Raw genomic sequence first — 24116 nt, forward strand, 5'->3', positions numbered from 1 at the left:
AAGAGTAGACAGGATTTCCAACTGTCTTTGACTACAAAGCCCTTTCTCGCAGAGAAATGGACAGACTTGGGATCCCAGGGACGTGGGAAGCAGGTGCCCTAGGCCCCTGGGGGTCCACCTAAGTCTGTCTAATGCCTTGGCCACCTTGGCAATTCTCATCCCCGGATCTGACCCTCTCCACCATCTCCCACCTTTCTCAGCCCCTCAGAGCCCCGGCACCCAGTGCAATGCTGGGTTATCGTGGCTCTCGTGCTAGATGTGAAGGCAGGAATTTGTCACGCCAGGGCCTCCAGGCTGGTGACCTGAGCCAGCTTCTTTCAGTCCTCCTTCTGGGGGATGGCCCCACCAACAGGATGCTGCTGGGGCCAGTGACAGTGACAGCAGGCTTTGGAGAGGTGACCCCGCTGACCCAGAGGGCAAGTTCCCTAACCAGCCCCAGCAGCCCAGTGTAGCAGGCTGTGCAGGGTGGCAGGCTGGGCCATTGTCACCTGTCATCTCACACGACCCAGCCTCCCCCTGCCTGTGTCATGGCCCTGTCCTGCTCCGTGGACCCCTCTGGCCGGAAAAGACAGCTGGGTTTTCTTTCTAGCGTCTGGGTGGCCTGGAGCCAGCCAGGATAGAGGGCCACACCTCACATTATTCACACTAGCATTTCTATTGTTAAAAAAAAAATCACAAGAACAGCAACAAAAGACAAGGCAGCGTGCCAGGAAATGCCTATTGTCATATGACAGCTAGGAAGGCCGAACGGCCCCATTTCTGAGGACTTGGTCTGAGAATGTAGTACTGGCTGCATCCCTAGGAAACCAGGAGGAAATGTCCCATTTCCCTGCCCCACAGGGGGTTCCTTTTTAAAAATTTTAACGAAAAAAATATGTGTGTGTGTGAGTGTGTATACATGCATATACACACACACAAATCTAAATAAAAACATTTTAAAAGTCTAGAAGAACTTTCCGTGGGAAGCATCCCCCCAATCCCCTCTCCCAGACCTCTGGATTCTCCAAGTCTGTTCTGCCACCACTTGGGTTCTGAGTTCTGTGGCTGGCAATCTTCACAGCCCTAAATAACGTGCTTGGATCCCACTTTGATTTCTCAGTGGTGGAGGAGACTGAAAGACACCCCCCACTGGGAAAGGTGGGGCCTGACCCACTCACACTGGGCACGGCTCCCTTCCCAATCCAGGGTTTAAGAGTCCTCTTATGACTTTCAGCTCTTCCTTTGGTTTCCTGTGATGCGTTCGGTAAATTATTTGTGTTCCAAGAAGGGCACGGGGCTCTCATCTCCCCTCCCCTCCACGTGAGCAGAGGATGTCACTGCTGTTTTTGCCCACCCCCTCTCCCCCAGCCCGTGCCCCCCCACTCTGTCCCACACTGTCAATGCTACTGATGTTCAAATTCCAGGTTTACACACCACATTTGTGAATTCACTCAAAGCTGAGCCCAGGCTCCATTTGGAGACGGAGGAGTCCACAAAAGAAAAGGAGAGACAGAGTCCCCACCTCAGGGAGCTTACAGTCTGGGGTGGGAGAGTGACAACCAACAGGGAGGGGTACTCTGAGGACAGTGAAACAGCAGGAAGCGGGGATCCAGAGTGATGGGAGAGGACTGTAAACAGCCATCAAGGAAGGCTTCTCAGAGGAGGTGACACTTAATGCAAGGTCTAATCCACAAGAAGGCAGAAGGTGTTCCCCCCACTGGTGTGTCCTGCAACCCACCTCCTGGGATCCCAGAAGGAGATGTATCCTAAGAGTAACAAACCCGCCACCTATTATAGGAATGTCTACCTTGACCACCTCTGCGTCATTACCTATGCTGATGGAGAACTCATATCCTTGCAAGGAATCCGTTTGCTTTCCAGACATTCTGTTTGAAAGCTGCCCTGTAAACATCTGCCTCCTTAACTCCTATTCCTTGAGGCCTTCGGGAACCAGGTGGACCAAGCCTGCCCCCAGTTTGGGTCCCTACACTGGCAGACAGCTAAGAGCTCTGACGCTTCACCTCACCCAGCCACGCCCCCACCTCCCTGAGCACCTGAGAGGGAGTGAGAGGGACCAGAGCTGCTGCCGGCACTACCAGGGTGCTGCCATCCCACGGGGCAACAGGCTACGGGGCCTCCAAGCCCTCTAGACCCCTCCCCAGGTCTGGCCCATACGATCCGCAGCCAGGTTTCAGACCCAGGCTCCAGAGCCGTGGCCTCCCCCTTGAAGGTGTGTGTGGATCCCAGCCGACCCCCAAGGTGCCCCGAAGTAGTGCGTGGACGGTACCTGTCAGAGGCAGAGAGCTTCTGTGAGGGCCAGGGCTGGCTGGAATCCCAGGAGAACTGCTGGGACGCTCCCAGGTGGTCTCTGGTCAAAGAAAGAAAAAAACACAATCGCGCTGAGAATTTGCTAGGGCAGAAGCTCCAAGTGTCACAGAGCAGAACTGGGTCACCTCCCTCCCTAAACCCGGGAAGCAGGAGTCCGCCTTCTGCTCCCATATCCATCTCCTCTCCTGCCTTCCCATGATGACAAAGCTTCTCTTTGCTGGGGACCCTTCTCCACGCAGCTGGGACCAGAAAGAGGTGGCCTTCTGGCTGGGATCCTGTGAAACAGTCCCCATAGCCCCTCTCCTCCTCCGAGGCTGCCAACTCATGCATCTCCGCTTCGGTCCCTTGTCCTGGGACCCCAGCTGTCAACCGGGCATCACTCCCCAAATGCACACTGTCATCTGAAACCCCAAAGCCCAGAGGAAGGAGCCCCGGCCAGGGGTCTGTACAGAGACCTGGGTGATGGGGGGTGACTTCCTTCCTGGTTCTACAACTCCACGTCTCGTGTGAATTACAGCTGCTGTGTCTGATTGAACACTTCTCTCTCTTCCAATGCCCAGTCAGAAATAAAGCTAATATTGCAGCTATGTGATCATCCCCCGAACGCTACTTTACCCATTTCACTGCTGTGAGCAGAGACTTCTCATAAAATTATCTAGTGATAAAAATAATACTTTCTCACTATTTACAACGTGATGATGCAGAAAAAAGTGCAAAGAAGAAAAAGTATCATCCATAATCCCACAACTCGGAGGTCATCCCTAAACCTTTGGGTACCTGTGTGTTGATTTGTTTTCTAGGCATATGTACATGTTTGGAACAAAACAAAATCGTACTGTACATTCTTTTCACCTATGGACGTCTGTGGGTATCTTTCCAAAACCATTAAAAGGGCCGGATAGCACAGGGGTTAGGATCTATTAACAGCAGGGAGTCTAGAGCCAGATGCCCGGGTTTGAATCCCAGCTCTGCATCTCACCACCAGTTTAACCTTGACCAAGCTAATTGTCCCCTCTGTGCCTCGGTTTCCACCTCTGTAAAATGAGATCAATAATGGCATCCACCCAAGGCAGCTGTTGTGTTCATGCCAAATGCCCATTTATAAGTTTTAGCATCAAGTTATTTTTAAAGTTAGTCCAATATATGGATATGACATTATTTAGTCCAAAATTCTCTTACTGAAAATTCAATTGTCTCAAATGTTTAAAGCAAAACCTAACACAATCTTTCAATGGCTTCTGTGAATTAAGATTCGAGAGAACTGGGGTTTTCCCTCAGTTCCGACTCTTATCTGCTGTGCAGCCCTGGGCAAGTCATGCTACTTCTCTGGTCCTCCGATTCTTCATCTAAAATGAAAGGGTTGGGCTGACTGGTCCTTCAGGCCCCAATACTCTTGCCCTCCAGCTTTGATTGGTGGTCTCAAAATCTTAAGATCTACTGTTTGGGTTTCAGGATCTTATGGCTCTAGGAGTCGGGTGGTAATACGGTCCCTTCATGTCTTAAGGGAGAGAAAAAGGAGGGTGAGCAAGGCAAGCAGCAGGGAGGATGTGACCAGGAAAAAGAGAGCAGAAGGGTCTTCTAGGAGGGGTGACCAGAGGGCAGCCTCCCTGGAGGAGGAGGGACACTCGGGCTGGTGCTGAGAGCACCAAGACTTGGAGAATCTACATGAAGACCACCAGACTGCTCTGAGGCCGAGGGCAGTGGAAAGCATCCTAGGCCTGGCCACTCATGAGCTGAGTGACCTTTGGAAGCCACCTAACCTTGTGTTTTGTTTTTCTCAACTGTACAATGGGGATAAAAATGGTACCTAAATAGGGCTGTAATAGCATGAAATGGGTTATTACATGTTAGGTGCTTAGGATGACAGGGGCACACAGTAAGTGCCTTATCAGAGTTAACTAAAGCAAACAGACTAGAGAGGCTCGATGTAGAAATGGCGGGGGGCGCGGAATTCAGATGAGAAAACAGCCTTCCTATGAAGTGGGGTGGCTCCAGCAGAGACCAGACACAGCCTGCAGCCTGCATCTCCTTCCTAAAGAGGCCCCTCTTCCGCCCGCTGGATCGGCCCCACCTGGAGGCCACACTGTTGTCTCCACAGCCACAGCGCCCAGCTCAGGCTCTCCCCTCCAACCCAGCCCCCTGGGGCTCCGGGGACCAACCTCCACGGCTTCACCAGCTCCTCCCGGGTCCCACCACCCACATGCAATCAGTTCCCGGGGCCTGGAGGTGCCCCCTCCCTCACCTTCTTCTCCTCCTCCCCACCTCACCCCTAACGCGTCTCCCCGCTCAGGATCAGCGCTCACCTGGAGAATCCCTTGCAGCCTCCTTTCCAACACAGCACAGAGAACAAAGTCCAAGCTTTGTCATCCCCACGCCCACCTCTCGGCCAGCGAGGCTCCAGCACAGCAACCTTGTCTGTCTGTCCAGACTGACTCCCACTGACCTCACTCCAGCCCAGGTAACTCACTTGCTGGTCTCGGAACATGTCTTTGCTCTGATTGTTTACACACCCTACCACCTCCTGCCCCCACCATCCCTGCATGTCAGGATCATGTTCGTTTGCCAAGTTCCAACTAAAACGCCTCTTCCTCCATGCAGCCTTCCCAGCGGACTGCGGGAGAAGGCTCTGAAATCACAGGGAGATGCTGCCTGCAGTCCGAACCACGCTCTAGATGCTGGGGCCCAAAGGAAGGCCCCTTGCCCTGTACTCGCCGGCCTGGGTCATTCACAGGCCTCCAGAGGCGGGAATCCCTTCTCCTGTATCTCATCTCTCTATCCAACCTCCGCCAGGACTCCATCAGGGACAATGCAGATGCCTGAAGGGTTCCGCCCAGCCCACCTCCTGGTCTTAGCCAGCTCTGGTCAGCCCAAAATACAAAGCCACTGTGAGCCTGGGGCAGGCCAGGCGGACATCTGCAGAGAGCCCCCGGGGCTCTGGCTGAGTGACCTCATCGGCAGCAGGAAAAATCACCCCAGATGACCACACCACACACAGGCAGGAAACCATTTCCAGGTCTTTTTCAATAAAAGACTCCCTAATCTATTTACAGCACACCAGGCTCCCTGATAGAGCCAAAGCAAAACTGAAGTGGCAGCTCGGGGCTCAAGTTACCCTGGATTGAGGCCCCCTTGCATTCTCCGGGCCTCCATCCTGGGGTTCTAGGTCATTCCAGGTGACCACCCAGACTGCTAACAGTCACTGCCATGCAGGCCCCAAAGGCTCTGGGTGGGGTGGGGACCAGTGAGGACAGAGTGGAAGGAATGAGACCCGTGCTTGGAAAGCCTCTGACCGTCCAACCCAATTCAGGAGAAACACATTTTTTCCTAAAGGCAACTCTAACTCAACTCGAACCTCTTCCGCTGAAACCAGGGGAGACAGATACACACAAATGAGCTGACTGCCGACCGTGGATCAAATCGGACCAAGGGAGGTTGCTATTCTAGCCATCCACGTGAGAAGCCAGAAATTTCCATTTCCCCATCAGTGGATTACAGTGGCTGCCCCATGTAGAATAAAACTTTTAAAGAGAGAGTATAGTTGAAAGGTGGAAAGTGATGTAACTGTGATTTCAGAGCACAGACGCCCCTTCCTTAAAATAAGAATAATTGGGCTTCCCTGGTGGCGCAGTGGTTGAGAGTCCGCCTGCCGATGCAGGGGACACGGGTTCGTGCCCCTATCCCGGAAGATCCCACATGCCGCGCAGCGGCTGGGCCCGCGAGCCATGGCCGCGGAGCCTGTGTGTCCGGAGCCTGTGCTCCGCAACGGGAGAGGCCACAGCAGTGAGAGGCCCGCGTACAGCAAAAAAAAAAAAAAAAAAAAAAAAAAAAAAAAAAAAAAATAAGAATAATTATTATAATTATTTTTAAAAAACAGTAAGCAAGGCAGGAGTTATTAACTTTAAAGTCACTTGGAGACTTCGTTTCCCTTTGTTAAGACTACATCCTTCATGCTTTACAAGGTACGAGCTTGCAGTGGGAAAGTCAGCGAGCCCCTGGCCCTCATCTGCCTTGGGCGGATCTGTGAGCCTTGTCCCCCACCCTTCTCCCCCTCCCCTTCCCACACTCTGCCCCACCCACCAGTGGACTCCTGGCTCATGATTGGTCAGTTCTCTTGGTTGAGTAGTAGCTCTCTGCTGCCCCCACTGGCTATCAGGTGAAATAACCACAGGTACCAGCCTAGGAGGAACTGGGTTCTTGGGTCCTGATCACGCACACCCCACCCCGGATGCCCTTGGCAGGCAAAGAGCATGTGGAAACAGAAGGACGCAAAAGCTCCTAGCAAACACCCTCTTGCAGGGAATTCCCTGGCGGTCCAGTGGTTAGGACTCTGCACTTCCACTGCAGAGGGCCCGGGTTCGAGCCCTGGTCGGGGAACTAAGATCCTGCAAGCCACGTGGTGTGGCCAAGAAAACTTTTAGAATTGCAAGCAGTGGACATGCCTCCAAAACTAGGACTTTAAAGCACCTCTGTCAAAACTGAAAAATCAAGCAGGCACAAAATTTTTTAAATGACATCAAAGAATTGAAACACAGGATTAACAAATTCCATAAAAACTGGAGATATGTAGAATACTGTACCTAACTGAATAAATATAGCCTTGTACATTTAAACAAACAAACGATAAAACACAACACCCACTTGCAGGGGCAAGAACTGCTCTGCAGGATCATCTAGGTCTGATCACCAGCGGGAGGGCTTCTGAGCCTGGGCCAGACCCTGAGTCTCAGGCAGTCTAGAAAGGTCGCACCACGGCCACTTGCCCCAGAATCTAGTCTATTGCCTGAGCTTCAGCAAACGCGGACCCCAGGCTTGGAGACCTGAGGTCTTCAGCGGGAAATGCTGGCTGGAGTCAAGCCTGGGTGGCGGGGGGGGGGGATGGGGGTAAGTAGGTGGCAGCTAACACCCCACCAACTCCCAGCCTTCAGGCGGCACACACAGCCCTGGGGTGCTTCCCTGAGCATTGAGGAATAGGAGAGCTGGGGATACCAGGACTCCAGTGGCACAAGAAAGGCAAGAAATGGAAAGGAACCTGGACCAGGTGTTTAAAACACCCCTCAAATATTCTTAGGCAGCCTAGAGACGTTCCTAAGAGCTCAGGTGTCACACAGACAGAGGTCCGAATCCCAGGTCCACCCCTTACTACTGGGTCCTCGGCCTCGGTTTCCTCACTGTAAAGTGGGGGTAACACGACTGCAGCCTCGTGGTCCTGGGATGCACGGTCAGCGGGCACATACAGCTTCCGGCACAGTCTCGGAGACAGGGGAAGCCCTCAAACACATTAAACAACAACAGTAACAATATGAAGGAAACAAAACCCTCTCCATTCCTTCCTTCCTCCTCTCTGCTTCCCAACTTCCACCCCACCAGCTGCCTCCCTGCCCCATCCTCCTCTTCCTGCCTTCACAGAGCACAGCTCCCAAAGGGAGAGGGAGGGCAGGGCTCCCTCTCGGGGGCTGGGGGAAGAGGGGCTAGAAGGTCTTTGTGAGCATGTCTGAGCTGCAAGGGGGTCCCCGCACAGCAGCCCACAGAATCCTTATGCAACCCTGTGATCCAGGCAGGGCAGGGGCCCTGACGCCGGCTCTACAGATGATACAGAGGCTGGTGATGCCAATGGATGAAGCAGCAGCCCCGTCAGTGCCCTGGCCCTTGGATACTGGCCTGAGCCAAGCTTTGGACTGGTTCCAGCTGGCACAAAGGGCCTGGAAGAGCACGGTGGGGAGCTCCCAGAGAAATTCTAGTAGGGTGGGTGGTCCGCCTGGAACACCCCGAGCCTGTCCTTCAATCCCTTTAGGATCCCCGACATACCAACCTCCCCATAGGGTGTAGACTCGGTCAAACACACCGGGAATCCCCCAACTTGGGCTGGGGAATGATGAGGGCTGATGCAACACAGGAAAAAGGGGGTCGTGTCATTGAGTCAGCAAGTATGAGCAGCTGACTGCCAGCTCACAGATATTACAACCCCTGCTGTATGGCTAAGAAAATTGTAGATGGGTCCCCAGAAGGAAATCTTATCACATCAAAGCCTGAACACTCAGGATCCAGACCCTAAGCACCACTATTAAGCAAAGCTCCAGGTTTGTTTCCCAAGCTTGGTCTCTCATCAGATCATTCAATCTGAAGCTACAGATTCCCAGACCTTGCGCCCGAAGACTCTGGTTTAGCAGGTCTTGGGTGGAACCCAGAAGTCAGCATTTTAACAAGCAGTCTCAGGGGTTAATCAGATGTAAGAAAAACGGGTACAGTCCATAGTAAACCACGATGGGAACCAGCCACAGACGGGGAGGGACCTGGATGAGACAAAAAAACCCCAGGGGAGGGATCAGACATGGGATCAGGCATAGTACAAAGCAAGATGTGTGGCAGCAACGTAGGGTAACTTAAGGAACCCTCCAAGGTGTCATGTGTACCCCAATGTTCTAAAAATACCAGCTTCATAACATCTGCCCCCAAGAGCCTCTGCTTTGACTTGTGGCTTTGTTATCTATTTGAGTTCCTGAGGGAGCCTGAGGAATTACAGTGACTGTCACAAACCCTTTAGCATAACTGAGTCCTTAGGGTTTTTCCTAGAATAGGAGCTGATGAAGAAGAGAGGGGACAAAGCACTGCAGTGAAGGAAGCCCAGAGGGAAAAGGTATCAGGAGAAGGTTCTAGTGAGTGGGCAGCCTGGAGGAGGAGGCACTCCAGCACAAGGCCTTATCTTAAGCCCCTGAGGGCAAAGTCCTGATTAGGACAAGAAAGATGAGTTTTATGCAATCCTGGTCCCACGTGGTTGGCACGGACAGAGAAGACAGGTCAGCGCCAGCAGGATATTCTCAGCTGGAAACTTATCAAATCAAAGCCTGGGACTCTCACAGCCCTGTGTGCTCCCCGCCAACATCATTTAGGTTTTCTGAGCCCTGTGAACAGGCACCAGGCTGGGGAGGGGCTCTGAGAGCTCACAGCATCAGCCCTGGCCTCAGGGAGCTGGCAGCCGGGGAGCTGGATGAGCTCTTCCTAACTCAGCTGTAACAGCTTTCAAAATCCAATCAGCTTTCAAATCCAGTCCTCCAGGAGATGTGCTCTAAGGGCTGGGACTGTATCAGATAAATGTATCTCTGTCTCCCTGGCCCCCCGTACAGCAGGCACTCAACAGATGTTTGAGGAATGAATGGAGGCTCGATTCAAAGCACAGTCAGAAGCAAGTCTGGTTACGTTGCCAATGGCTGACTTTAAAGATGAGTGAGTGAGTGAGTGAGTGTGTGTGTGTAGATAAAAAGATAGATAAACAGACAACAGAAAGACAAAGAAGGGGCAGGGAAAGCAGACGGATCACCAATTCCCTTCACACAGTATGAAGTAGAAATCAAGCAAGCTGCTCAATCCAAAAAGAGCTCAGGGCTCCCCTGGTGGCACAGTGGCTGAGAGTCCGCCTGCTGATGCAGGGGACGCGGGTTCGTGCCCTGGTGCCGGAGGATCCCACGTGGCCGTGAGCCATGGCCGCTAAGCCTGCGTGCCCGGAGCCTGTGCTCTGCAATGGAAGAGGCCACAGCAGTGAGAGGCCCACGTACCGCAAGAAAAAAAAAAAAAAAAAAAGAGCCCAGAATGTACACAGGTGGGTCACAGAAAAACAATTACAAATGACCAATAAGGAAGAAAAGATGCTGATTCTCACTCAAAATTGGAGAAGTGCAAATGAAGATGACAAGACACTATTTTTTTCACCCATTGGATCATTTTCTGCTAACGGGCTACTAACGAAAAAAGGCAAGTCTGCAGAGAAAAATATGTATGAAACAGGCCCAGAAATGCACATAAGAAGACATCAGGAGATCCCAGAAATCCAGGACAAACAACGTGGCTGACTTTCCTTCCGGTCCTTAAGCGGGGGCTTCTGTGAGATGATCCATATCCTTCTAATAAAGGTCCTTTTTTCATAAGCTAGTTTGGGTGGGCTTCTATTCCTATAATAAGGTAGTCCCTGCCCTTGGACAATCCCCCAAATGCACTGCCCTGTAATGGTCAACGCCAGCCCCAAGGCCATTAGATCCACATCTGGAATCTCCTTCTGTGACCAGGCTGAAGTGTGACTTCTAAACACTCCCCCCAAGTAGGACTTCCATAACCTCTCCTGGGAAAAAAGTCACACCGCTCAGCGGTTCAGAAGCTTCTCTACCCACGAAGTGGTATTTTCCACCCATACGTCACCTTTTTGTTGTGTTTTCTCAGAAACTCAGCATTTATGGACTTCAATCGCTCTGCACTGCTAATCCAGATTTAGAAGACTTTCCAGTAAAAGGTGTGACTTTACATTTTATAAATAATGCTCAAAATCACTGAGACTGTTGCTTTTCACAAGCCAGAGGAAACTGTCAGAAAGAGCTCTGGTTATTTTGGGAAATAGAAATAGGCAATCATCTCTCTGAGGTGCGGCCACAAAGGCACTTCCAAGGCCGCTGGGTTCCCGAGGAAGGCTGGCCAGCCCCTGAGGCACAAAGAACCAACACTGCAAAACAGGTACAGAAATTCTGGGCAAAATGAGCTCTCCTCAAACATTAAGAAAGGGCACTCCGGGTAGAGAAGACTACACAAAATGGGGAAGAAATGGGTAGAGTTGAATGAAACAAGATTCCTTAGGAAAGTGCATGAGTACGTTTAAAAAAAAAAGCAAAAACACAAAGAAAACCCTCTCTGCAAAGAAGCCTGAAAGCCTCATCCAATTAGGGAAATGCTAAAATGCTGGGGACAGAGGCAGCCTCCTGCAACTTTGGAGCATATGAGCATCACCTGGAGGGCTGGTTAAACCACAGATTGCAGGACCCGTCCCCAGAGGGTCAGACTCAGGAGGGCTAGGGTGGGGTCTGAGAGACAGCATTTCTAACAAATTCCCAGGTGATACTGATGCTGCTGGTCCAGGGACCCCACTTTGAGAACCACAGACGTAGAGAAAGACAAGGACGAACAGCATTCTCTGCAACAGTTCACCCTGCCTCCAGGGGTTGGAGGTAGGGCTATAAAAAATAAGTCTTTTTTTTTGAAAGGTACAACAATCAAACCAACCCACGAATTACTCCTGACTTGAAAGCATCCACTGTTCACCCCTTTCCTCTGAACGGGTGTTGTTGGCTGAAAACTGCGGCAAATAGTCAAGTTGGCCCGAGAGATGCGGAGAAAGAAAAGTGAACCCCACGGGGCAGATGCTCTGAGAGCAAAGCAGAAATCCTCCGGGACCACAAATGTTTGGGTTGTCATGCAAGCCTCTTGAGGATTTCCTCTCCATCCCTAAAGCCCGCTAACTAAGAAGGCTTCGCATTTGCACACCTGGTAAGAGGAATTCACACTCTGTGCACAGAGAGTTAAGCCAGCTGGGTGGGGACGTGGTGTCCAAAAGCACTGTGTGCTCCCTGGCCCCTTCTGTCCTATCTCCCAAGGCTGTGCCCCTGTTCTGTTCTCTCCGTACCTTTTCTGCAGTGTCTCCCCCATCAGCACGTGTTAATTTTACATACCAGCAGCAGAAAGCAAGTGAAGTCTTTATCCATGGAGGAGAGGAAGAGAAGGGAGGGGGAGGAGGGGATGGGGTCTCCTTGACTCCCAGCCCAGAACACACCTCCTTCTGTGGCAGAGATCACGTGGCCCGGCATCCTTGGATGCTCCTTGTGCCATATAAAAAAGACCGGGGCCCTTTCAGGCTCCAGTTTGTGCATCTCAGCCCCAGAAGGATCCCCAGAACATGAGACCACCTCTCCAGAGGAACCGAGGAGGGTGGGGATGTTGTGCTGGGGAAGGCAAAGTAAGAGAGAACCTTGGTGCCCAGCTCCCATCCACTCCTCTATTTCAGAGAAACTAATTTTACCCTACTTAGACAAGTAATACAGGTCCAGGGAGAAAACACCGGAAAACAGAAAAGTCAAAAGAGAAAATAAAAATCCTCCCTAATCCCACTGCTCAGAAAGAACCCCTGCGAACAAGGATCTCCCTCCACATCTAAATGCAATGGTGTGTCATGAGAGTGGAGGGCACCCCAGGCAGCAGGAATCAGGGACAGAGGGTCAGGTGGTGGCAGGGAGCTGGGTCCTGTCTGCATGGCCACAGGGGTCTGTTCTTAGGAAATACAAAGCTTGAAAGGCTTTCCAAAGCAGCCCAACCTTCTCTTTTCCAGATGGGGGCTCAAGACCAGGATGCTGGGAACGCACATAGAATCTGGCTAAACCAGAGAAGAACATGACCTCCAGCCAAGTCCTCTCTGGTATATTCAAGAGAAGCATCAAAAGTATCGGGAAATCAACTGCTTTATTAAGTGTCTCAACTCACATTGCTGTGCACCTGAAACTAACCCAACATTGTAAATCAACTCTACTCTAATTAAAAAAAAAAAAAGTAGTAGGAAATCCACTTAAATGCGGAAGGAAAAAAAAGTGTCTCTTTTCTGCAGCTTGTATTAAAGCTTTCCTGCACGCACATCTCTTGGAATTACCAGAATTCTGGTACCCTGGCAGCTATTCTAAGCCGGAGCTCGTACCCCACATTCACTGATAGGCTGGCAATAGGCTGGCAACGTAACAGGAAAGCGGGCCACCCTTCCTGCTGCTGGTGCTAACTGCCCGGTAGGCCAGGTGTCGGAGACACAGATGACAGATTGCGCCTCTCCACAGCATCGCGGAGGACAAAACACCACTTGTTTGGCTTAGCAGTGCCCAAAGAGACCACAGTGGCATGTTACTCTGGGCGTGGGAAATGTATTGGTTTCCTGGGGCTGCCCTAACAAAATACCACGAACTAGGCAGCTTCGACTACAACAGAAATGTATTGTGTCACAGTTCTGGAGGCTGGAAGTCTGAGACCAAGGTGGCAGCAGGATTGCTTCCTTCTGAGAGCTGTGAGGATCTGCTCTAGGCCTCTTTCCTAGCTTCTGGTGGCCTCAGTCATTCCTTGGCTCATAGATGGGCTCTCTTTGTGTCTTCACATCGTCTTCCCTGTATGTGTGTGTGTCTCTGCATCCAAAACTCCTTTCGTAAGGATCCGACATATTGGATGAGGACCCAGCAAGCTCCAGGATCTTTTTTTTTTTTTTTTTTTTTTTGCGGTACGCGGGCCTCTCACTGTTGTGGCCTCTCCCGTTGCAGAGCACAGGCTCTGGACGCGCAGGCTCAGCGGCCATGGCTCACGGGCCCAGCCGCTCCGCGGCATGTGGGATCTTCCCGGACCGGGGCACGAACCCGCGTCCCCTGCATCGGCAGGCGGACTCTCAACCACTGCGCCACCAGGGAAGCCCTAGCTCCAGGATCTTAACCTGATCGTCTGCAAAGACCCTATGTCCAAGGTCACATTCAAGGATCCTAGGGGTTAGGACTTAAACTTCCTTTGCGGGGGGTGGGGGGACACAGTTCAACCCATATCAGGCAGCAAAAGGCTGCAGCTGGCTGGGAACAGCAGGGATGGAGGTCACGCTAACCTATGGTGTTGATCTGGGGCCAGAAAGTCTGGACAGAGGAGTCCAGGGATTCAGAAGCAGAGGGTCCGGGTCTGTGGCAGGGCCCAGAGGGGCAGCAAGGAACTGGACCACCAGGGACCAGGGGACAATTAAGCCCCAGCCCTAGTACATGTCCCAGCAGGCAGCCAGGCAGAGCGCGAGTGCAGTCAGACTGCTTGTTCAAACAGTGAAAAATTTCTGTACCAGTTGGAAAACTGCTCCTGCTCTGACCTCCCTACCCCAAGTATCCCCAGTCCCCGAGACCACCCCCCCACCCCCATTAGATCCCCACAATGGCCATTAAGGCTGAATGCCTGGGGAGGGGGTGGGGGGCAGAATCCCCTTCCAGCACGTTCTTCCCACAGTCTATCCCTGTGCTAAACCGCTCGGTAACTTCCTCTGCTCTCACCCATTATAGGGGTTATTTCTTCTCGGGCTGGGTACACAGGCGCTAAGCACAGGCGGCAAGAGGGCAGCGTGTCACTCAACAGGAATGTCCAGGAGCCCTTCTGGGTACAAGGCCCAGCCCATGACCTTCCAAGGACAGCAAGACCCTTCAGGGGAGGCTCCCAGAGCCCCGTGCCCAGCCCAGCACCCCGCTGCCGGGGAGCGCACGCGATCAACACTCATCCCGCGCCACTAACTTCTCACCCCATCCTCCTCCCACACCTCTTGGAAGAGCACTGCCTACTCCGGAATCCATCTTGGACTGAAATTACAAAAAAGCTGTTCCTCAGCTCCGAGATCTTCCTCCAATAGTGAAGATCTGATCGCCGGGACACCACGCCAGCTCTCCGTATGGAGGCACCTTCCCCAGCAGTGGTGGGTGATGAGCACGGCGGTGTGGCGACTCCCTGTTGCACAGGATTTTAGAGCCGGAAGGGGCCTTCAGAGGTCTATTCAGGCAGGAAAGAAAATGGACTGCAACCCACGAGGAAAGTCTCTTTTAACAATCTCCTCTCCACCAGGAGGCGTTCTCGAAGCCATTTGCATTGTGTTCGCCCACACCACCCCTGCAAGGAGCCATCCAAGTGCATAATGAGAGACGGGCACAGAGGAGGCATTGAGCAGCACTTGTGGCTTGATAATCAATTCACGTGGTCCTGGCCCACTCACATATCAGAATATAACCTATGGATAATTTCCATTTTTGCCAGGAGTTCCACTGACTCCGTGGGTCCTAACCCTTTAAACAGCATTGATGGCTATCCCTGTCCAGACTGCCCTTTCCTGTGGACCCCAACTTCCTGCTGCGCCACATGCTCCCACTGCCCCACCCCCACCCCGCACACACACAGGCTTTACAGAAGCCCCCGAACGGCAATGCTTCCTGCACTAATAGGCCAGGTGCACATAAAAGCTCCAGGAATAAGGCAGAGTATGGGATGAGTCTGAAAGTTCTTCTTGAAGTGGACTGGTCAGTCCTTTCTCCCGATTCTTTCATCTCTTGCCTGATCCCCTTTCATAATCTCTTATTTCCAAGTGCATTTATAAAATAGATTCCCGACTTTATGCCTAATGCTAATTCTCCCCTGCAATACTTGCTGTAAAGCCATGAGGCTATGTCCAAACACAGGTCAAAGCTCAAGGCCCCACAAGCACTGGACATGTAAGATGCTTGCATGAAGCAGACTCGAGTAGAAGAAAAATCAGGAGTGGTGGCAACCTGCTCAGATCTACCCGGTGGTGTTCAGGCAGGAAGGCGGGTCGCATGTGGCCATACCTCACAATTTTTCAACAGGAGACAAGTATCTGGGAGGTTATGAAAAATTTCCCAATTTTTCAATGTTGGCAACTCATTCAACATCTTTAAGGATGGTGAACACAAAATAAACTTCTTCTGTGGACAGCCTCTGGCCTCAAGACAATCCACCGTGAGACATCTACTCTACCTGAATCTTTGCAGGACAGCTCACCTGGATCTAGAGGTCCTGACCCTGCCTTGCCCCACCGCCACCAGGGGCAGTACGACTGCCCTAGGAATGCAGTCAGCACACACCAGAGTTCAAACCAAGCAAACATCATTCCTTATGGATACACAGCTCATGATCATCTTGTACTTTTCTTGGCCTGTAATGAATAGAGGTCGATCTAATGCCTGGTAAAGATCCTACCACTTTATATGGATGGATTAGCATGATAGGGCTGGATGAGTCATTGGATACAATCCGATCCCACCACACTCACTAGGCCACTGGGCTCTGCAAAGTGTTGATGAGGGCACGGTGACTCTACACTGGTACATATGTCCTAAGCAAAGCAGAGGCAAGCTAGGACATCCCGGGATAATGTTCTCCAGAGAAGAGAAATATGAAGGAAGAAAAACTCACAGCTTTCTTACATCTCCAAGGCCTGAACTATTTCACTAGACTCCAAGTTCCTTGAAGGCAAGGATGGTGTTCATGCTGTCTAGATGTCAGAGTGCTACAGAGAATGGGAAAATGAAAATAGTAGAAGCCCCAAATCCTTTGACTTAGTTTCAGCTAGAAACAAAGTTGACACCAGAGTTCATACGTCTTTTTTTTTTTTTAATGGCAAAAATACTGAGATTCAAAAAAAATTTTTTTTGAGCTATTGACTCAAAAGCTTTGAAATGATAAGACCTGCCACTACATCCTGTTATGTAGACAAGAATAAAGGCTAGAGATATCTGCAAGTCTGCTACCCTGACAACACAAGAATATAAACATTAGCCAGGTGAAGGGCCTTTCTTGGTAGTTTTATTCTCTTTCTATATCCTGTCACTGTAAAATTGAGTTATTTGTCTTCAAGTAGTTTTTCCACGAGATTCTACTTTAACTACAATGGTTTATGGTTATATAACCATAAACCATTTATTTAACCTTGGGACTATAATGCATGTTTACTTGTTCGAAGAAAATTGTATTTTCTCATTGAATTTCCAAAAGAGAAAACTGGATTTCAATGGACTCTTCAGCTTCAGAATATTTGATCCGCTGACCCTGCCATCATCAATCTTGTTGTCTCCTTAGAAGTCAAAAATAGGTGGTGACTATCAGAAAACAATTAAAAATATAAAGCAGAAATTTTTACTTGCTCCAAATAGTAGATTCCAATTCAGTAGGCCTGCGGCAGGACCTGTGTATCAATATTTTTAAACAAACTCCCTATGTGCTTCAATGCCCACCAAAGTTTGGGAATCAGGCAGAAGGAATGCCCAACTGAGGCATCTAAGGACTTGTTCTGGAAGGATACCAGGAAAGTCACCAACTCACCCACCTACCTCAATATGCCTGTTTTTATTGTGATATAACTCATATACCATGAAACTCACTCTCTAAAAGCATACATTACAGGGGCTTTTAGTATATTCACAGAGATATGCAGCCATCAACACTATCTAATTTTAGAACATTTTCATCACCTCAAAAGGACACCCCTTACCCGTGAGAAGTCACCCCTTCTCCCCAGTCCCTGGAACCACGAATCTACTCTCTGGGTCTATGGATATGCCTATTCTAAGCATTTCATATAAATGGAATCACACAACATATGGCTTTGTGTGTGTGGCTTCTTTCACTTAGCACGATATTTTCAAGGTTCACCCATGCATGTTGCATGTACCCATTAGTACTTGCTTCCTTTTTATGGTTGAATAACTTCCCATTGCAGGGACAGACCACATTTTGTTTTGGATATTAATTTTTTTTGGGGGGGGCCCACACCGAGCGGCTTGTGGGATCTTAGTTCCCCGACCAGGGATTGAACGCAGGCCCTTGGGGGTAAGAGCGTGGAGTCCTAATCACTGGACCGCCAGGGAATTCCCAGACCACATTTTGTTTATCCACTCATTCGCTGATGGACATTTGGGTTGTTTCTGGCCATTATGAATAATGCTGCTATGAACATTCATGTATAAATTTTTGTGTGGACACGTTTTCAGTTCTCTTGGGTAGATATCTAGGAGTGGAACTGCTGGGTCCTATGCCATACATTCTATTTTATTTCAGATCTGAACCACTTGCTGCTAACTGGTGACTCCACCTAACATCCAATGAGGAAAGTTCTTACACTGTTGACCAATAAGTTGTCTTTTTCAAAGTAACACTAGCAAACAATAAAATTCTGTCTCCTTCGTGTTTTGATTTTTATGGGACTTCAACTTCCTGGCAGCGTGAATGACCCTCTAACCCACTTGGCACCTGCCAAAATTCCAGGAGAATTTAAAACTGCTTAAAAACTGCTGAGAAATGAGAGATGTGTTGTGTACTAAAGTGTTACCTTAATATTACAGATTAAAAGGAATTCTCTGGAAGGGAAAAAAACAACCCCACAGAAACAGATGAATAGTAAGATTTAAGGTCTCACAGCTTTCCATTAAGAAAGAGTCCATTAGGGCTTCCCTGGTGGCGCAGTGGTTGAGAGTCCGCCTGCCGATGCAGGGGACACGGGTTCGTGCCCTGGTCCGGGAAGATCCCACATGCTGCGGAGCGGTTGGTCCCGTGAGCCATGGCCGCTGAGCCTGCGCGTCCGGAGCCTGTGCTCCGCAACAGGAGAGGCCACAACAGTGATAGGCCCACATACCACACACACACAAAAAAGAGTCCATTAAAGAAAAATAATACAGCTAAAATAAAAAACATGAACACACACGCACGCACACGTGCACACACACATTCAATCAACTGAATGTGCCAAATAAAAGCATCGTTTTAGTCTCACATTTGTCCAACACAGATGGACAGATGAAAATAGACTGATGTTTTTGGGTGCAGAAGTTTCTCAGGGCAACTTTTATTAACTGAGAATGATCAGGGCTGCTCTCTCAAGTATCCAATTATTTGTAACAAAGAAAAGCTCAAGGAATGCTTTTAAAAAGCGTTCTACTGGAAAACTTATCCAGAAACTCACATTAGCTCCTGCTGTAATAAAGTTAAAAGTTAAATGGGAATCTACTCACTTAACGAAAAATTAAAACCAGAAATCAAGAAAAGTGCCTATTATTTGGTAAATGAATCCAAAAGCTCAAATCCCGGTTTAATCCTCCACATTTGGCTCACAAACATAATAAAACATTTATACATATGAATTCTTTGTCAAAAGAGCTTAAAAACAGTTCCCAGCTCTGCTGGGTTTCAGCTGATGCTCTCAGAAGATAGTTGTGTTTCCCTTAAAAATAAAAGTTATTTCGGATTGTTTTTCTACTAATCCATGAGCTCAGTTACCCTTATTGCAGATTAAGTCACTGCCCTCCCCCATGCCCATCCACCTGTATACTGAGGTAAAAAGGAAAAGATTAGAAGACAGGGGATCCAAGCATAGCTTGGTCTTTGAATGGGCAGGTAACTTTGACTGAGTCCCTTTACCCCATGGGGGACTCCCTTCCTCGTGTGTAAAATCAATGGGTTCTATCTGTTAGGCTGGGGATCATCAAACTTTCTTTTAGAGGCTGGAGAGTAAACATTTTTGGTTTTGTGAGCTATATGGACCCTACTCAACTCTGCCATCTTAGGGCAATAGCAGCCTTAGGCAATAAGAAAATAAAAGAGGGGCTTACCTGGAGGCGCAGTGGTTAAGAATCCTCTTGCCAATACAGGGGACGCGGGTTCGAGCCCTGGTTGGGGAAGATCCTACATGCTGCGGAGCCCCTGTGCCACAACTACTGAGCCTGCGCTCTAGAGCCCGTGAGCCACAACTACTGAGGCTGTGCTCTGGAGCCCGCACGCCTAGAGCCCGTGCTCTGCAGCAGGAGAAGCCACTGCAATGAGAAGCCCACGCACCACAACGAAGAGTAGCCCCCACTCACCACAATGAGACCCGCACAGCAACAAAGACCCAACGCAGCCAAAAATAAATAAATAAAATAAATATATATTAAAAAAAGAAAAGAGCACGGCTGTGTTCCAATTAAACTTTATTTACAAAAATAGGCTGCAAGCTGAATTTGGCCCAAGGGCTGTAGATTGCCAATTGCTGCGTTCAATGATTTGTAAGGTTCCCCCTAGGATGACTGAGTAAAAGTCACTGGCCACCGAAACCCTGTAAATAATCAAGTCATCAAGGTCTGACAGTGGAGACAGATGTACAGCCCAGCACATAGTGGGACAGGAGCCTCCAGGTTGGGACAGACATTGGGCTCTTCCTCACATTTCCATCGACTGCCTCCTCCTATTTTGGTTGGTACCTCACCCATGCTCCACTGACCATCCGCCTTGGGCTTGGCTGAAGCATCACTCCGTGGGGGTGGAATAAGGCTTTCCAAGAGGCTGCTGGGGGTCAGATGATACACCCCAAAGTGGGGGGAAATGGCTCTCAAGCAGAGAAGCATGGCCAATGGGAAACAGGAGATGAGAAGGAGGTGAGCAGATAAAACACCTCTGCTCTCCCGTGGACTACTCAAAGGCATGACTCCTCTCTGCAAACCTGGTTCCAGAGAAGTGAACACACTTGCTGAGCAACCTGCTCACTGTCAGTTCACTGTCAAGGCTAGAAAGCATCACATGGCATCTTCCTTTGCCTCCCTTCCCCCTCTCACCCACCCTCACCATTCTGGGCTTATACCTCCTAAATAAGGTGTTAACATTTAATCCTTGCCTCAGGCTCTGCTTTCTAGGGAAACAGGATTAAAGCACCCTCTTCAAATGATCCTCTTTCTTTAGAAATGAAAGACAGATAAATGAAACTATCAGATTTAAAGTATATAAAGATTAATATATATAAGAGATAAAATACTGACTCATACACTAAGCAAAACTAATCTTGGCCTTCGTTACTGGCTTGAAATATCTCTTCGAGGTCCAAATTGTAAAAATATATCCTAAATAATATCTAAAAAGCCAGCATCTCTCCAAAAAGAAGACCTGAATATCTCTGACCTTTTCGCTGTGAAGTGATTAAATGTGCATATCTGGGCTTCCAATTATAAATGGAACAAAACAACTTTGTGCTATTTTCTTGAAATGCAATTATTTGTTATGGAAATAAGAGGTCCTGCTTAACACTAGCTTAGGTCCCTGAATAGGCTGGCTATTGATAATAGCTCAATATCCAGAAACTAAACACACTCTCATTTTTGGCAATAGAGTCAACTTTGGGTGGAATGGAGCACTTTTCAGGACAGTGCAGCACAAGCAATCTCCTGATACCAGAACCCTGGGGCCTGAACTCAGTACCACCCTGACAGAGAGCCATAAACCATGAGGCGATAAGGGGAGATGGGTGGGGGAAAGATGCTTCCCGAAGTCTCATGCTCAGATGGCCTTGCTGAGTTTCTACGAAAACAATAGTGTCATCGCATTAACTTACCCAACAAAATTTCCTGTTAGCCATCTGGCCCAACACCATTTATTAAATAATGTGTGCTTTCCCCAAAGACTTAAAATATCCTCTCCCCCACCATAAATCTGACCTGTATTTCAGTCTGTCTTGACAATCTTTTCTCCTTTGCCATTCAGGACATTGCCTGCTCCTGGAAGCCTCACATCTCTGACGATTCTTTCCAAGCCCCCTCTGCCCCTCCCTTAAGCGTGGTTCTGCAGGGCTCTCTTCCCCCTGGAGGCTTGCCCTGGGTGACCTCCTGCACGCTCCTGACTTCAGTTCTCTGCTGATGAAATGCAAGTTCCGGGGCCGCTACCTGGGCTTGCGCAGGTCGGTCCCTGCATGACGAAGCCAGGCCAAGGGACAAGTGGGGGTGTAACCCAGCCTGCTCTCTGCCCACCACGTCGTGCACCCACACAGCTCCCCAGCGTCTCATCTTTAGCCCAGATGATGACCACTGAGTCACAGACCCATCCGTCCAACATACACTGCCCATCTCTCCCTGAATGTTCCCCAAGGAACGGTATGTTCAACGTGGAATCATCTTCTTTCTTCCAAAGCCATTCCTCCCAAGTCCCCTGTTCTCACTGAACAGCTCCGGCACACAAGGCAGAAAGGAATCTGTGCGTTCTTCTTTCCTGGACCTGCCACATCCTGTCTGACAGATCGTTATCTCCTCCTCTCCGGCCACAACTACAGACACGGAGCTGAGCTCATTACTTCTCATCGAGCCTGTCAGGTTCCTGCTCACCATCCTATAACCCATCACTCTGCTGCACGAGCAATCTCGCCACGATATTCTGAGGATGTCAAGCTGGCGCTCTGAACCCTTCCATCGCTTTCCATGCCCACAGGGCAAAGCCCCAACTCCTCACACTGCCCCATGGGGGTCATTAGTGGATCAGACCCTCCAAGTCCCCCCCTCTCGGTTCCTCACCCATGCCAGCCACATCAGCCTTCCCCCTGCTGCCGCCCCTCTGCTTGTGCTGCCACTGCAGCTGAGAACGCCCAAGGCAAGGACCCCGCATCCCCGCTCTCAAAGACCTGTCTGATACCCAGATAAAGCTGGCGACCCCCTTCCCTGAGCCTGCAGGTTTCCACGTTAACACCCGAAACACTCATTGGTTTCCGTGTTTCTGACTCCATCACACCTGCAGTCGTTGAAGGTGGAGACGGCCTCTGGTTTGATTTTGTATCCCACAGCCCAGCACAGCAGCCCTGTAACAGTCCCCATGCAGAAAATTCTAAACGGATTTGAAAATAAGCAGATTAGCCAGAGCAAGGTAATACAAATGTAGATCGGGCTTTCAACTCCTTACATTTGTACATGGTGTAAAAACGGGGACAGCACGTCTATGGTACCCCAGCGCCCTCTGCAAAAGAAGCAATTAGGGATTAAGGCAGACCAGGAGAGCTTGGAAGAAAGGTAGACAGACAGAAAGAAGAAGAATGAAACGGCGCATGGCGCCTGCGAGAAGGGGGTCTGCTTCCTGGGCAGTGGTGCGCTATTCTGGCCAGAGTCCCAGGGCAGAAGAGATCCAAGAGTTGGGGCGGAAAGGTGGGTGCAGCTGGCCCGGCTGTGAGGAGACACATGCTTCCAGGAGTCAGGGGTCAGATAAACGTGGGTGTGAGTAGAGCAAGAGGCTGCTCTGATAAGCACCTTCCTGCAGAAAGGCAGTCAGATTAAAAAATTTACAAAGCAGCCCAGCAGCCAAACAAAATGGGGTTAAGATTCCAGAGGAGAATCAGAAAGATATCTGGTCTTCCTAGTGCCTTAAAACTAAAAAGCAAAATCTTTAACGTGATGTTCAGGGTCTGCACGATCCCTCCAAACATGACCAATATTGTTGTCATGCTTCTCATTGCAGTTGAAGGGAACCTCCTCCTCCAGGAGCCTCCCCTGACCTCCCCAGGGTCTCTCTGGGACATGCTCTCAAAACACTGTGGACTCCTCCTTCACAGCCCTGCTCTCGACTGCAATCAAATATGGACTCATTTAAAATCTGCTTCTGGGAATTCCCTGGTGGTCCAGTGGTTTGGACTTGGCGCTTTCACTGCCAGGGCCCAGGTTTGATCCCTGGTCAGGGAACTAAGACCCTGCAAGCTGGATCAAAAGTTTAAAATATGGCCAACATAATAAAAGTACAGCCAAAAATAAAAATAAAATAGGGCTTCCCTGGTGGCGCAGTGGTTGAGAGTCCACCTGCTGATGCAGGGGACACGGGTTCGTGCCCCAGTCTGGGAGGATCCCGCATGCCGTGGAGCGGCTGGCCCTGTGAGCCACGGCCACTGAGCCTGCGCGTCCAGAGCCTGTGCTCCGCAACGGGAGAGGCCACAGCAGTGAGAGGCCCGCGTACCACAAAAAAAAAAAAAAAAAAAAAAAAATCTGCTTCCATTAGTAGAAGCTAAGTACTTTGAGGGCTGAGGCTGCTGCTTTTTTATCATTATATCCTCAGCATCCAACACTCTGCCTGGAACATACATGAGGCCCAACACATGTCTGTTGAATGAACAATTCAATCAACCAGATGAAGAATGAATTAAACAATGAATGAATAAAACTGGCATGTGTCTAGTGGGCTGTAGGATATTTATCAGCATCCCTGGCCTCTACTCACTAGATGCCAGTATATTCCCCAGTTGGAACAATCAAAATGCTTTTCAGATTTGCCCCCTGGTGAGCAAAATTGTCCCTATTGAGAACCGCTGTTATACTGGATTGTTGAGTAGGCTAAGTAAAATTATTTATGGGTAATTTAGTGCATTTTGACATATAATATATTTACAATAAATGTAATTGTTTCATTATTGATTTTTTAAAAAAAGCTGGCATGTGTCTAGAATGCAAGACCAAGGAGCCAGGAATACAGCAACCAATATGGCCCTTGGCCCACACATGTATATCATCATACAGCTCGGGAACTCCTTAACTAAGATCGACTTTTACATTTTTTTTTTTTTTTGCTGACTTTTACATTTTTAAATGGTTGAAAAAAGAAGCCTATTCCTTGACATGCAAGTTATTGGAAATTCACACTGCCTGGTAACATAAAATGGGATTTAACTATCCCCTTACTAAAGA

The 24116-nt window shown here is 49.6% G+C and overlaps 1 protein-coding gene across 5 annotated transcripts in view; it reads right to left on the reverse strand.

Moving 5' to 3' along the window:
- The window catches only part of GAS7 (growth arrest specific 7), a 205032-nt gene that overhangs the window by 56932 nt on the left and 123984 nt on the right, over positions 1–24116 (reverse strand). For all 5 annotated transcript variants that reach the window (XM_081219271.1, XM_081219270.1, XM_081219274.1 and 2 more), the window contains one exon: positions 2267–2347. In XM_081219271.1, the coding sequence (XP_081075397.1) occupies positions 2267–2347 (81 nt within the window). The remainder of the gene's footprint in view (positions 1–2266; positions 2348–24116) is intronic.

Source organism: Mesoplodon bidens, assembly GCF_964165515.1.
Source record: "Mesoplodon bidens genome assembly, chromosome: 19".
Classification (NCBI taxonomy): Eukaryota; Metazoa; Chordata; class Mammalia; order Artiodactyla; family Ziphiidae; genus Mesoplodon; species Mesoplodon bidens.